Below are 15,521 nucleotides of genomic sequence, written 5' to 3' on the forward strand. Positions count from 1 at the left end.
GGACAGTGCAGAGGAGCACAGGGGACAGGACATTGCAGAGGAAGGGACAGCATGGAGGAGGGGACACCATGGAGAATGGGATAGCATGGAGAATGGGATAGCATAGAGGAGGGAACAGCATAGAGGAGGGGACAGCATAGAGGAGGGGACAGCATAGAGGAGGGGACAGTATGGAGGAGGGAACAGCATAGAGGAGGGGACAGCATAGAGGAGGGGACAGTGCAGTGGAGGGGCCAGCACCATGGAGAGGACAGCATGGCCAAGAGGACACTGGAGCAGAGGGGACAGCGTGGAGGAGGAAACATCATGGAAAAGGGGACAGTGCGGTGGAGGGGACAGTGTGGCAGTAGGGATAGGACAGTCAAGGGGACCCTGAGCGAAGGGGACAGCGTAGTGGAGACCCAGGGCAGCGGGTACATGGGGACTGGGGAGAGAGGGCTGGTGTGGGCACGGTGCAGGCAGATCACGGTGGGAGCTCCGGCAAGGGTCTGAGCAGGGCTGAGATGACACCTTGTTTTGACACAGGTGGATGGGTGAGGGCCCCTGAAGAGGATCCGGCAACCATCCTGCAGGCCACGTGGGCGGTGGCTCCTGCACATGTCCTGGGATGGGCTGGAAGGAGGGGCTGGGGAGGAAGGGAGGGAGGGGTAGAGGAGAGGGGCCTGGGCTCTGCACAGGTCCGGTCTGGGAAGCGTCGCACACACATAGCTGTGAGTGCACAAGGGCGAAGCCGCAGCGAGGGGGGCAGGCAGGTCTGTGCTGATGGGGACTGGGAAGTGACCACTGGGTCTAGAGGTTTTATTTCATTTCTTCCTTTAAAGGAACTGTTTTAAGGCCGGGGCTGGGCACGGTAGCTCACGCCTGTAATCCTAGCACTTTAGGAGACCAAGGCAGGCAGACTGCTAGAGCCCGGGAACTCGAGACCAGCCTGGACAACACAGCAAGACCCTGTCTCTATTTTTTTTAATTAAAAAAAACATAAAAAGTTTAAAACAAAAAAAAAAAGAAACTGTTTTAAGATAAATCCCCAAAAGTAAAACCAGTTTGTCGAAGAGTCTGAGCCTCGTGGAGACACTCTCCCCAGGACGCTTGTCTCAATCGGCAGGAGGGACTGACTGGATGCAGGTCTTAGGGAGGGGACAGGCTGAGGGGTGCAGGGCAAGTGGGGCCCCTCCCCTACGGCTCAGAGCAAGTCCCCACAGGGGTGACCCCCAGTTTTTGTCCTCACTGCCTGGTAAGGCCAGACCCCATGAGGCTGGGGACACCCTAAACAGGGGGCAGGGTGCCACCCAGCCCTCCCTTCCACCTCCCCCTGCCAACCTGAAGGCCTCAGTTTACCACTGCCTCTGCCCCAGGCAGGCCTCCTCTGCCGGCCACAGAACTAAGAGTTTTCTGCTTTCTTGTGTCACAGGTGAACAGCAGGCTCTGACCCTTGGGTGGGCTTGGTTCTGCCGCCTCCAGCTCTTGACCCCCAGGGGTGCCTTTGCCACTGGGAGCCCCTCAGAAGGGGGCGGGAGCGTGGCCCGCAGCTCATGCTTGGTAAATGTGGCATCACTGTTCTGACACTGTGTACTGGAGAAGGGACTGAGGCTCTCGGGCAGCAGCAGAGTCACGGGCAGGAGCCACAGAGGAGCTCCACCCTCAGCTCCTGCCCCGCTCAGCACCCCTGCCTCCCCTCTGCTCTCAGTGTTCCCTGGGGGTCACCTGGGGGGTCCCAGGATGCCCACTTCACAGAGGCAGGATCCTGCGAGGGTGTGGGCCCAGGAATGCAGGCTACAGGGGTCTTCATTTCTGCAGAAGTTCCTGCGGCCCCTGGTCCTTGCTCGAGCCCTGGACACGCCCCTGAGCACACACCACCTGCGCCAACGTGCCCCCGCCTGCCACCCGCACGGCTCCCACCTCTGGGCTGGCTGCGCTGCGGAACCTCTCCCTCACGCCTCCAGCTCCTGTCCACCCCATGGGGTCCCTGCACTGAGTCCCCCTTCCAGCATCCAGAACATTCCACAGCACTGTGGGTCAGCCCATCTGTCCATCTCCCTGGTACAAGCACAGGGCGAGGTATGCAGTAGGCACTCAGTACTTGCTCGCTGAGTGAACACAGGAAGGAGCAGGTTCTGGGCCCCACAGCGGGCAGCTGTGGCCTCTGCCTGTCCGGCTCAAAGCGGTCGCTGTGGATGACGAGGAACAAGATGGGAGCCGCTGGTGGTGCGGGGCTGCAGGGCCCCAGTGAGCATCCCAGAGGGGCGGCCTTAGGAACAGCTGCCCACTCAGCACTCACCCGCTCAGCACTCACCCGCCCTGCTCGAGGCTCGCTGCACAGAGGGTTGCAGTGGCAGCCTGGTGCACCCCACGGTTCCTTGTATCCACAGCCTGGCTCTGCGGCTAGATGCCTGCCTCTGTGGGGGCTCACAGCTGGCCACCCCCCTGGACAGGCCTGCTCCCTGGACTCCGGCTTTAGGCTCTTATGCCCGCTCGCCCTTCCTCCCTCCTTCAATCCAAGCCCCCTTCACCTCCTGGGGGTCCCTCACTCCCTTTCCAGGCTCTCCCGCTGTCCTCAGCCCGAGGGGACCCCACGCCAGTGCCTCCAGGAGGGGACCCGCGGGACAAAGCCTTTGCCAACAGAAGCCCCATCCTCCCTCCGCAACCTCCCTCCCTCGGCCTCCCCCACAGCACTGGCCTCCCCTGCTGCCCTTCCCTGACCCCCCACACTCCCCCACCTCCCTCCCCAAGCTGCCCCCCCACCTCCCCCCACCACCCTCCTCTGGCCTCCCCTACCCTGATCCCCCAGCCCCCGCCTCCCCTTGCCTCCCAGGATGAAAGCCTAGGACAGAAGGAGGAGCAGAGGTTTGGCCACCAGCAGGTGGACTGAGGTCGGCAAGCAGGACACAGATGATACTGGTTGGGGGAAGTGGCTGCTGTTCTGCGGTCACCTGTGCTCGGGCAAACACGGGCAGCAGACTCAGTGTGAAAGTCCAGAAACACAGTGTGCCTGGGGTGCGGCCTGCGGGGAGGGTCACCTGGGGTCACCTGCACACTCCAGGCCCGATGTTTAAGAGGAAGTCCAGCCAGGGCCCCACCGGCACGTTGACACGGGCATGAGTGGGCGGGTGGCTTGGTGCCACACCTCAAAGCACTCGCGGAGAACTTTTTACAAGGACAGCAGAGCTGTTCATTTGCTGTGAGTGCCCTTGGGACAAGGAGACACCTGTACCTGAGGCAAAGGCTCACAGCGCCCTGCGCCCTGGTGGAAACAAGGCCGGCTCGCAGGATTTTTGCTGTTCTGTTTTTTAAACAAAGAGAAGAATAAGGACCAAAACTGCCTGTCATTTTCTTCAAGTGAGTTTGGCCACAGAGAGACACTTGTCTAGAAAAGAAAAACAATGTCACCAAATCCTGTGGCCCATGGGAAGGGGCACTCTGTGCTCTGGGGTGGCCTCTCCCCGCCAGGACACTTCCCTCCAAGCCACCTTGTCGCTGGCCACTGGGGACACCCCGCCCTCCAGCCCTGAGGTCTTCAGGTGAAAGGAAGTTCCCTGAGTCTAACGGCAGGAGGATTTCCGAGCCTCCCTCCGAGCCTCCCTCTGGCGCGATGTGAGGCTCACTCTCTCTGGTTTGCTAACTTTGTGAAAGACGCAACCTCTGCGAGGACACGGGAAGGACAGTGCAGGAAACAGGCCAGGCCCTGAGCTATTGGAGGGGACGCTGGGGAGCCAGGGCCCAGCAGATAGAGACCACGCTGGAGCCCTCCCTGAGGAGGTGGCACCAGGACCTAGGGGAGTGAGCGGCCTGGCCCAAGGGTGTCCAGACTGGCCCCAGCAGCAGCCTCCATTGCTCCCCACTCCAACAAGGGGTGTTCGGCGCATCCTGGGGTTAAGCACTTCTGTCCCCTGCAGGCCCCGCCGCTGGCCCCAGCCCACTGCACTGCCACCGCCCTGCATGCTCCCACCTCTGCACCCCCATTTCCCACTGGAGGGGTATCCATGCTCAACCCCAGTGCACTGCCACGTGTGCCTGTGCCCCGGGGTCCCCTGGGGGTCCTCAGCATGGCCTCAGTGAGGTCTCTCCAGCCTGAGCCTGGACCAGTCTTGGCCTCTGTGCCCTCCCCCCACTCCCTGACCACTTCACTGACATCCACATCTCCACGGGCATCTCTCTCAAGGGCTCCCCATCCCCTACTCTGCCCAGTCCCACACCTGCTGGCCGCTGCCCACTGGACCCTCCCCCCTCCCCCCTCCCCCTCCCCCCTCCCCCCTCCCCCTCCGCCCTCCCCCTTCCCCCTCCCCCTTCCCCCTCCGCCCTCCCCCTTCCCCCTCCCCCCTCCCCCTTCCCCCTTCCCCCCAGCTACAAGCTCCACTAAGCTCTCTGTGGTCCACTCACTCCTCTGCCCCCGTGACCACCCGCCTGGCAGGGGCATGGGGAATCCCCGTCTGGAGTCAGGGTGTGGATGAGCAGCGTGACCCCTGGGCTCTGACCTTGGCCCCAGGCAGCTCAGAGACGCTAAGCAGGTGACCCTGCGCATCCTGCCTCGGTGGATTTCAGGCCTGAGCTTCCATGTGCTGTGTTCACGTCCTCGAGCCCCACAGGACCCTACAGGCTGCCTTGAGTTCCCTGCTCTCCCAGACGGCCCCGCTGGCAGGAAAGGTTCCACACAGGTATTCCATCAGCCAGACCAACTGCCCCCACCTGCCCTTCAACCCAATGTGCTTCACCTCCCTGCCAGCCCCCAAATTATTCAAACAAGCCAATCACATCCTCCTGAGGGACCCGGGGGGCAGCTCGTCCTCTTGTTACCACCAAGTCTGCCTCCCACAGCCCCTGCGTGGCCACTCTGTTCCGAGCATGACCCCTGTGTGACCCTCATGGTCTCCTGTGACTAATGAGCTCACCTGTGGATCTCACCTGTCCAGTGGCAGGTGGCAGGTGTTAGGCCACCTTGCCTTATCCAGGGTGACAGAGCCTCCCTCACCAGCAAGGTGAACAGGGGGCACTCAGGACACGTGGTCCCCTGGTCTGCTGAGGGCCGACAGCAGGCCTGCCTGTCACTGATCGGGACAGCTGAGCGGCCACTGTGAGGCGGAGATGCCATGGACCGGCACCCGCACGGGACCTGGCACCATCAGCCCTGCCCGTCCCGCAGGTTTCTGCAGAGGTCCTGGGCACAGGAGGCACTCACCACACGATGGCCAGCCTGGGGATGCTGAACATGAGGGCCGGCTCGTAGTCATCAATCATGTCCTGAGTCAGGTACCCGAAGTCCAGGGCCCTGTCCGGGGAGACGGACAGTGAGCAGCATGAGGGCTGGCCCACCACAGCCACAGGTTGGACCCCAGCAGGGACAGGCAGTGCGCTCAATCTGTACCTGCAGCCACGCGTGGTGGCCATGTCAAGAGGTGACACATGCCACCCCCAGTCCTCATATGTGCAAGGGGCTGGGACTGCAGGAAAAGGCCACGCACTTCCCTAAATTCCCTGGCAGGTGGCTCCAGCTTGACCTTCCCATCTGCCAGTCTCCACCTCTGCCCCAGGAGGCAGGGGCAGGGAGGATGTGTGAGGACAGCTATGATGCCCAGCAAAGATAGTAAGGCAACCCAGAGGACGGCTCTGCTCAGCCAGGAAACCGAAACAACTCCAGTGTCAAGAATGAACATGGAACAAAAATACTGCCCCAAACAATTCAACACTTCCCTGAGAAACCAGCTTCCTTTCTCCTCCCCGGGGCTTGCGGAGGGCTTTTCCCACACCTCGTGAGCAGGCCTGCTGGCATCGTGACTTTTCAAAATAAAAGGAATTTCCCGTCATCTTATTTTCTGATAATTTGAAATATCTCTCAAAACACAAATAGTAAAAATTTGCTTTTTAAAAATAACAAACATACAATGTGATATTAGTCATTTTCAAATCTTCCAAACACCATAGTATCACTTGAACAAGAGAAACATCAAGGTTACATCTTAACCCCAAAGTCCATTGAGAAAACCAGACTCCAAATTACTGTACAAAGCCTGATAAGAATATTGATGGCTTCCCCCTGCCCCCCCACTCCCAAAAAAAGAAACACTTGTTCAACAGACTTAAAACTCAGCAAAAACTCATTCCTGGACTGGGGAGGTGGGGAGTGAGGATTGAGGAGTGAGGATGTGAGGATTGAGGAGGTAAGGAGTGAGAATGTGAGAAATAAGGAGCTCAAGAGTAAGGAGGTGAGGAGTAAGGAGGTGAGGAGTAAGGAGGTGAGGAATGATGAGTTGAGGAGTGAGGAGGTGAGGAGGTGAGGAATGAGGAGATGAGGAGTGAGGAGTGAGATGAGGAGGTGAGGAGGTGTGGATTGAGGAGGTGAGGAGTGAGGAGGTGAAGAGTGAGGAGGTGAGGTGAGGAGTTAGGAGGTGGGGAAGTGAGGAGGTGAGGAGTGAGGAGGTGAGGAGTGAGGAGTGAGGAGGTGAGGAGTTAGGAGGTGGGGAAGTGAGGAGGTGAGGAGTGAGGAGGTGAGGAGTGAGGAGGTGAGGAGTGAGGGGGTGAGGAAGGTGACAAGGTTTGGACGTCCAATCCATCATGCCAGAGCCTTCCAGATTTGTCCTCTGACACGTGACTTCACCTGCAGGATCTGACCTTCTGGCCGACAGAAAAGCGACCATGGGGCGGTGGAAGGGGGCCGGGCAGAGGTGAAGGCAGGGGTGGCCTCTACCCTCTGCCCACCTGTGAGGAGAAGCCGGATGTAGTGTGGGAAGACACATCTGGTGCCTTCCATCTGGGGCACTCCCGAGACACAGCAGGTTCCCCCAGAGCTGCCCTCTGCCCCAGGCCTGGAGTGAGGCAGGGACTCCCCAGATGCTGCCCCCAGCCCCTAAGCATCCCTGTGCTCACCTCTCCACCGTCTCGCAGAAGAGCACGATGACCTCCTGCTGCACGTAGTACTCCCTGGGGGACTTCACAGGCACCATGGCCGAGACGTAGCTGCAAACACAGGGAAACCTGTGAGGCCGCACCTGGGCTGTGGCGGGGCCTCTCCAAAACAGAGGGGGGTGCATCTTCAATTAAAGCTGCAATACTGGGCAAGGTGGGGGCGGGGGGCCTCACGCCTGTAATCCCAGCACGTTGGGAGTCTGAGGTGGGAGGATGGCTTGAGCCCAGGAGTTCGAGGCACCACAGCAAGACCTCATCTCTACAAAAAATAAAAAAGTCGGGTGTGGTGGTGGCATGCACCTACAGTCTCTGCTACTTGGGAGGCTGAGGTGGGAGGATCACTTGTGCCCAGGAGTTGGAGGCTGCAGTGAATGGTGATGGTGCCACTGCATTCCAGGCTGGGTGACAAAGCAAGACCTAGTCTCTTAAAATACACACACACACACACACACACACACACCCTACACCACCATCCCATTTCGGCAGTTTCATAGTACACAGCTCCTGCCAGCCAGGCCTACCCCAGGCCTTCCCTTGAAACCCCAGCCCTGCCCATGCGGGACAGTTTGTGCCAGCTTCCAGGACTCACCCTGGAGCTGACCACCCTGGACCTAGTGCTGCCCATGTGCGGGACCATCCCCCACCTTGGCACCAGCCTTAACGGGCGAGAGAGAAACGAATGAACGCGTGCACGGGTGGGTGAACAACCCGCAGCCCCACAAGAACCTCCGCACGTGGACCTCCACAGCCACGGAAGCCAGCCCAGGCTGGGCACAGCGGCTTGCAGGAGGCCTGCCAGTGGCTCTGAGACGTGAAGGCTTGTCCAACCCTTCCCCAGATGAGAGCACTTTCTTTCCTTCTAAACCACCAACTCTAGGCCAGGTGCAGTAGCTCACGCCTGTAATCCCAGCACTTTGGGAGGCCAAGGCCAGCAGATCACTTGAGGTCAGGCATTTGAGACCAGGCTGGCCAACATGGTAAAACCCTGTATCTACTGAAAACACAAAAAAATTAGCCAGGCGTGGTGGTGGTCACCTGTAATCCCAGCTACTTGGGAGGCTGAGGCAGGAGAATGGCTTGAACTCAGGAGGTGGAGGTTGCGGTGAGCTGAGATCGTGCCACTGCACTTCAGCCTGGGCAACAGAGTGAGACTCCGTCTCAGAAAATCAATCAATCAATGAATCAATCACTAACTCTAATTTTTTCTTATGGAAGCTGATTTAGAAAATCTGGGGAAGACAAGAAAATAAAACTCGATTGTCCGTGCTCTTGCTTCCTGCAGAGGACTGCACTTAATGCATTGCTTGATCTCCTAGGGGCCAGTAGATTACAAGATGAAAAATTGTTATTAACTGAACCTCTGCGGACACCATCTGCCTCTGTTTTTTGTTTGTTGTTGTTGTCGTTGTTTTGAGATGGAGTCTCGCTCTCTTGCCCAGGCTGGAATGCAGTGGCTGGATCTCAGCTCACTGTAGCCTCTGCCTCCCGGGTTCAAGCGATTCTCTTGCCTCAGCTTCCTGAGCGGCACGCCACCAGGCCCGGCTAATTTTTTGTATTTTTTTTTTTAGTACAGATGGGGTGTCACCGTGTTAGCCAGGATGGTCTCGATCTTCTGACCTCATGATCCGCCTGCCTCGGCCTCTCAAAGTGCTGGGATTACAGGCGTGAGCCACCGCGCCCGCCTGGCTGCCTCTGTTTTCTTCTCACCTCCTGTGGCGTCTCTTCATCTTCCGAGGCATCATGCATGTCTGGCCCCTCGGGCCTCTCCAAAGCCCTTCCCCTGGAGGCCCACGGCGGCCAGATCCACACCTGTGTCCTCTGTGCTCACCCCACTCCCTGGATAGATGCCCCACCTCACCTCCACGCTGTGCTCTCCAGGGCTTAACCCCACCCACAGGCGGCCCTGAACCTGCCTGGCTCCTCCCTCTGTGGAATTTTCCAGCTTGAAGTATCAGGGTGAGCCCTGGAAGCTGGCACAACCGTCACCCAGCTCATACAGCCAGGGCTGTGGACCCACAGCTGCAGTACCTGAGCTCAAACTCCGCGAACAGGACGTCGAAGTGCCTCAGCGCTTCCCTCATCTTCTCTGTGTAGGTGTTCAGGTCCCGCAGCGCCTGGTCACGGAGGGCGCCCCGCACATCCTCCAGGCTGCGCGTCAGCTCCTTGGCCAGCGGGCGCATGGCCATGCTCTCCAGCTCCCGGTTCATGATGATGGAGCCGGCGGCCAGGCACTGTGGGAGGGGACACACTCAGGGAGGGGCCCGGGTGAGGGCCAGGCTCTCAGGGGTCGCCGGCCTGGGGAACCTGACTGCGCACCTCGGGGCCCCTCTTCTCACCCCACAGCACAGGCCAGCTCGTGTTCCCGGTCCCCGCGGGAGGTTTTTCTTACATTCAGAGCAATTGTGAGGGCGATAACCGATGTCCCCCAGTGTGACCCACGGGGTCCTCACAGGGCCCCAGGAGCAGGGAGGGCAGGGCATGGCAGGGCAGGTAAGGGCAGGGGAGGGGAGGGCAGGGGAGGGGAGGGGAGGGGAAGGTGGACTGAGGCCCTTGGGTCTGGGGGCTCCCTGCAGGAGGAACCCTGGTCATGTGACTCTTTTCCCCTCCCCGTCCAGGCCACAGGGATGAAGGTCAAGGAGCCTGGAGCTTCCAGGCTCCACAATCAGGTCTGTGCTCCCAGGGATGAAGCAGCCGGGCTGATCCGGGCCCGAGGTCCCCAGCCTATCTAGGGAGCCACAGACACCACCTGTCAAGTTGCTCACCGCCAGAGAAACGCAACCTTCCCCGGAACACAGACTCATCAGTGTGAGAGTCCGTGGGCTCCTGGGCAGGTAAGGAGGGCTCCTCCGCACCCACAAATCCACCCATGTCTGCCCTGGGCGCTGCAAGGCAGCTCCCCAGCGTGCGCTCAGCAACTGGGAATTTCACCAAGCTGCTCTCTGGCACAGGGGCTGAGTCCAGGCCCTGGTAGACCTGTTGTCACAGGGAGGCTTGTCTAGAGGCCGGGGCCTCACCAGGTTTAGGATAGAACCAATCCACCTGCTGTCCCCTCAGGGATGATCAAGTGATGCAGGACAAGAAGCCATTTCCCAGGTGACAGAATGAGACGGCTGCTGATCTCCCAGGCCCACGCTGCAGGTGGGCACAGAGCTTGGGCACCAGGACCACACAAGGAGCTGTGCCCACCCCTGTGCATGCATGCCCCTGCCAGGCCAGCCGGGCACAGAACACGCTCCATCGCGTGACTGCCCCAGGACCCACTCCACAGAGGTGGAAACTGAGGCTGGGGAGGAGGGAGAACCTGCTCGCGGGCCCCTGTAACTAACCCAAGCCTCGGCAGAGGACGCCCCAACCAGGTGGCTCAGAAGGTGGGGTGGGCAGGGTGGACACAGGGACGGGGCAGCGTGGGATGAAGACTCTGCACCCCAGGGATTCCTAGAAAGGGGAGGCGGGCAGGATGGGGACGGCACAATAGAGAGGGTGGCGGTGTCGGGGCTGAGGTCAGGCTCGGGAGCACGGCAAGGGGAGGAGGCTGGGGAGTCCGCATGGTGGGGACCTGGGGGAGACTGTTCCCGCCACCTCGAAGGGCACCTTCCTCTCGGTGCCTCAGTTTCCTGACTGGGAGATGAAGATGAAGATGACACGCTATTGCCACATGTGGCCCGTGTGGGGCTGCAGCACAGCTCCCCAGCCCCCGCTGCTGCCCATGCTGCAGGGCAGGAGGGGAACACTTGTTCCTGATGTGGGCATTACTGCCATTAAAAACCACTTTTAGGTCCTGGCTGTCTGGGGGCCTGTGAACCTCATAAAAACCACATGAGAAATTTCATTTGTATGTATAGTTTTGGGGACACCAGTTCATGGCTTTCCCAGATCCTCCAGGGGTGCACGGCCTACCAGGCTCAGACCACATCACGTAACCCAGAGTGGACGGAGCTCTTGGAGGAGACACCAGGTCCCGGCACCTGCAGGCGCCCATGCACAAGGTTTGCAGGGACATGGCTAGACGCCACCCCACATCAGGACCTCCGAACCCAGGTGGCCACCCGCTACCTCGGCACCGAACCACAGCTGGCCGGCCAGGTTGTCGTGCCGGATCTCCTCAGGGAACTTGACGCAGAAATCTCTGGGGGCGCGGTCCTGGGGGATGCACTCATCCATGATCTGGTTAATGATGTTCAACACATTGTCCTGAAACAGAAGACAGGAGAAAGTGCGCCAATCGCTGTGTCCAGCTGGCGGCCGCCATGTACTGCTGGAAAACACACACGGTGCATGTGACTGTTTTTAGGATTATTAAAGTGATAGAGGAGGCTAGGCACGGTGGCTCATGCCTATAATGCCAGCACTTTGGGAGGCCGAGGCGGGTGGTTTACCTGAGGTTAGGAGTTCGAGACCAGCCTGGCCAACATGGTGAAACCCCATCTTTACTAAAAATACAAAAATTAGCGGGACGTGGTAGCGCACACCTGTAATCCCAGCTATTAGGGAGGCTGAGGCAGGAGAATCACTTGAACCAGGGAGGCAGAGGCTGCAGTGAGCCGAGATCGTGCCATCGCACTCCAGCCGGGGCAATAAAGAGCAGCAACCGCAGGAGCCATGGGCTCAGACGGACTCTCAGCCGGCTGGGGACCTGCAAAGCCCTCGTCTTCCCTGAAACTCAGTGCATTCCTCTGTAGAGTCAGGGACACAGACCATGTCTTAGGATCAGAAGAGTGCAGTTACGTCAAGGCCAGGCACAGCTGGGGCCTGCTCCTCCATCCAGGGTGGCGTCCCCTCCCACCTCCTCTGGAACCAGCAGATCAATTACAGCAACGCATAAGTCAGTCTGCACTGGAAGGGGGTGCTGCTTTCACAATATGGAGACCCTGACTCCATCCCTCATGGCTGTTCAACCAGGGACAGGTCACTTCGCCTCTCTGATCAGCCAGGTCCCCTTCTGTAAGCCTCAATACACAGCAACTTCTGGCTTTTTGTTTATTTTTAGAGGCAGGGCCTGGCTTTGTCACTCAGGCTGGAGTGAAGTGGCGCAATCATAACTTACGACAGCCTCAAACTCCAGAGCTCCAGCCATCCTCCAGCCTCAGCCTCCCGAGCGGCTGGGATTACCAGAGTGAGCCAGCATCCCTGGAAGCAGCTTCTACTTTAAAGACTCTTTAAAATTATTTTACTTTATTTCCTTATGTTCAAAATATAAAGTATAACAGACTGTTTTGAATACTTTGTGTATATGAGGGAAAGAAGCCCATTTTTTTACATCTTAAATTGCATGCCATCCTTTTCTGTAAACTTGTCCTATTCTTTAAACATTGACTATTCATTCTGTAGGTTACAAAAACACTGGAAGCTTAACTTTTGCTTTAATTTGTTAAATATGAAATCAATACACATTCATCCTAGGAAAACTGGAACCAATGGGAAAGGAGAGAAGTGGGGAAAATGTCCTTGGGGAAATATGACCGCAGGTGGGACACAGTTCCTTCTAATTCTCATCTTCCGAGGGCCTGTTTTCAGCCAACGTTGAGACGATCCATGTACATAATACTGCCTTCTGCTGTTGTAGCTGCTGCAACATGTTATTACATCTGTCACATATCCAATTTTTGATGGATGGTGACATGCAATTCCACCATATGGACCGTCCTGTTAACTCACTCCTTTGTCTTCTGCTGGACACTGACGATGTGCCTAATCCTCCACCTCCACGCAATGCTGCCCTCACTACTGTGGTGCACGATGCTCCGAGTGTGGATTACTTCCTTAGGACCCACTGATTGCTAGAAATGGAATTACAATGTCAAACGTGCAAACTGCGTTTCCAGGCTCTAATGAGATACTGCCAAATGGCTTTCCAGAAAGAGCACACTAATTGACACTCTCACCTTGGCAATTTTTAATCTCGACCATCCCTCCTGAGGCTTGACTTTCATTTTTCTTAGGAAGAGATACGAAAACTCACTATGAGTGGGGAAGCATGACCCTTCTCAGGCAAGAAATCATGCACTAAACTCTCAAGGAAATTCTGCACTGTAAGAAAAATGTTAAGCCTTTATAATACAAAAAATAAAATTCAACCAACAAGTGGGACCACTGTCACTTCTTTTTAAAAGGTTTTCTGGGTAGGAAGGTCCCTTGCTCATGATTCAACAAACAAATGAGCAAACAATGGCAATCACAGCAACAGGCGGTGCACAGTAAGCCCCAGCTGTGATGATGAAGGGTCCAGGATCTGAGGCTCAGCCAGGTGGCACGGCTTGTCTAAGGCTGTAGTGCTCAGCCCAGGTGGCACAGCTTGTCTAAGGCTGAGGAGCCTTTCGTGCTCAGCCCAGGTGGCACAGCTTGCCCAAGGCTGAGGAGCTTTTAGTGCTCAGCCCAGGTGGCACGGCTTGTCTAAGGCTGAGGAGCCTTTCGTGGCCATGCTTGGATTCGTTGCCCAGCCTTCCTGGTCTGCTAGAACATAGCTGCCTGAGGGAAGGGTCTTCTGTTATTCACGATGAGTCTCCAGTGCCTAGAACAGTGCCTCACACACAGTATGCTGCAAGAAACACTTGCTAGGACTTCTAACGCCAGCCAAGATGGAGTAATAGGAACCCAGTTTACCCCACTCCCAAGAACAACAGTGATTTCCATGACACTGGACATCAGGCCACAAAGGACAGTGATCCCCAAGAGACAGGAAACAAACAAGGTGAGCCCCACGACTACCCCAGCTCACTGCCTTGAGGAAAGTTTCAAGTCATGGAACAGGAGAGGGAACTCGGATGGAACCAAGGCAGTTAGGATTCAGAGAGCAGGAGGCAGAGAAGAGAGAGCTGGACAGAGAGAACTCTGGAGATCTGGGGAAGGTTTCAAGGGTTCAGCCGAGAACTGATCAACACATGCCTGTGGGGAGATGACCTAAGGTCGGGAAAGACACACCTGAAGGATTCGAGGGAGCAGTGACAGGAGCTCTCCAGGAGGCTAGAGTAGCAGGAGCACTCACAATTCACAAAGTATTGAGTAGAGTACCCAAAAGTGTCCTGCCTCCATGTGAACAGCAGTTAACTCTAGACTAAACACAGCTCTGGTCCTGCCTAACACCTTAAAAAATAAGACCCAAAGGAATAAACTGTTTCTAAGTAACTAAACTACATCACGGAACAACCAAAAATATTTACAGTAATACAAAAATAGCCCCCAGCAGGGTGAAATTCACTATGTCAGGTACCCAGTTAAAAAATTACCAAGTTTGGCTGGGTGCAGTGGCTCACGCCTGTAATCCCAGCACTTTGTGAGGCCAAGGCAGGTGGATCACCTGAGGTCGGGAGTTCAAGACCAGCCAGGCCAACATGGAGAAACCCCGTCTCTACTAAAAATACACAATTAGCCGGGTGTGGTGGCGAATGCCTATAATCCGAACTACTCAGGAGGCTGAGGCAGGAGAATCGCTTGAACCCGGGAGGTGGAGATTGCAGTGAGCTGAGATCATGCCATTGCACTTCAGCCTGGGCAATATGAGCAAAAAAAACTCTGTCTCAAAAACAAAAAAACAAAAACAAAACTAAACAAAACGGCCAGGCGCGGTGGCTCACGCCTGTAATCCCAGCACTTTGGAAAGCCAAGGTGGGTAGATCACGAGGTCAGGAGATTGAGACCATCCTGGCTAACACAGTGAAACCCCATCTCTACTAAAAATACAAAAAAAAATAGCCGGGCACCTGTAGTCCCAGCTACTTGGGAGGCTGAGGCAGGAGAATGGCATGAACCCAGGAGACAGAGCTTGCAGTGAGCGGATCACACCACTGGACTCCAGACTGGGCAACAGAGCGAGACTCCATCTCAAAAAAAAAAAATTACCAAGCTTGCAAAGAATGAAGAAAATATGACCCATGACTAAAAGGAAAAGCAATCAATCAAAATCAAGCCAGACTTGACAAAGATGATCAGGGACATTAAGACGGTTGTTATAACTGATTCCCATGTGTTCAAAAAGTTAACTAGAGACAACGAAGAAACTAAAAGTCCCTAATTGATTTAGAGATGAAAATTACAGTGTCTGAGATGAAAAAATATACTGCATGAGATTAACCTCAGATTCAATATTTCAGAAAAAAAGAACAGTAAACTTGAAGACAGCAACTGAAACTATCCCAACGATTCAGAAATAATAATAGATCATCAATGAACTGCTGGACAACTTCAAAGATCAAATATGAATGTAATTCAAGTCCCAAAACGAGGAGGAATGAGATAGAAAAAAATATCTGGAGGAATAATGGCCAAAATTTTTCCAAATTTAATAAATATAAACTCATAGAACCAAGTAAATGAACCCCAAGCAGAAGACACATTTTTAAAACCTATACCAAATTACAGCATAATCAAATTGATCAAAACCAATAAAAAGAGAAAATCTTTAAAGTAGCACGAGAAAAAAGATGTGTTACATACAAGGAACAAAGACAAAAATGGCATTAGATTTTTCATCTGAAATAATACAAGTGAGAAGAGAATGAAACAACATCTTTGAAGTATTAAGGGGGAAATAAAATATCAACCTAGAATTCTGTACCCAGCAAAAATATCTTTCAAAATCAAAGGTAGAATAATTTTTCATTCAAACAAATGCTGAAAGAGTTCATGAC

General features: G+C 55.7%; 1 protein-coding gene across 8 annotated transcripts in view; it reads right to left on the reverse strand.

Annotated features, from left to right (window-relative positions):
- The window catches only part of ZFYVE28 (zinc finger FYVE-type containing 28), a 150,100-nt gene that overhangs the window by 61,793 nt on the left and 72,786 nt on the right, over positions 1-15,521 (reverse strand). For all 8 annotated transcript variants that reach the window (XM_055384370.2, XM_055384368.2, XM_055384371.2 and 5 more), the window contains 4 exons: positions 10,951-11,088; positions 8,926-9,128; positions 6,859-6,948; positions 5,174-5,263 (listed from right to left, as the gene is read on the reverse strand). In XM_055384370.2, coding sequence (XP_055240345.2) covers positions 5,174-5,263; positions 6,859-6,948; positions 8,926-9,128; positions 10,951-11,088 — 521 coding nt within the window. The remainder of the gene's footprint in view (positions 1-5,173; positions 5,264-6,858; positions 6,949-8,925; positions 9,129-10,950; positions 11,089-15,521) is intronic.

Source organism: Gorilla gorilla, chromosome 3 (assembly GCF_029281585.2).
Source record: "Gorilla gorilla gorilla isolate KB3781 chromosome 3, NHGRI_mGorGor1-v2.1_pri, whole genome shotgun sequence".
NCBI lineage: Eukaryota > Metazoa > Chordata > Mammalia > Primates > Hominidae > Gorilla > Gorilla gorilla.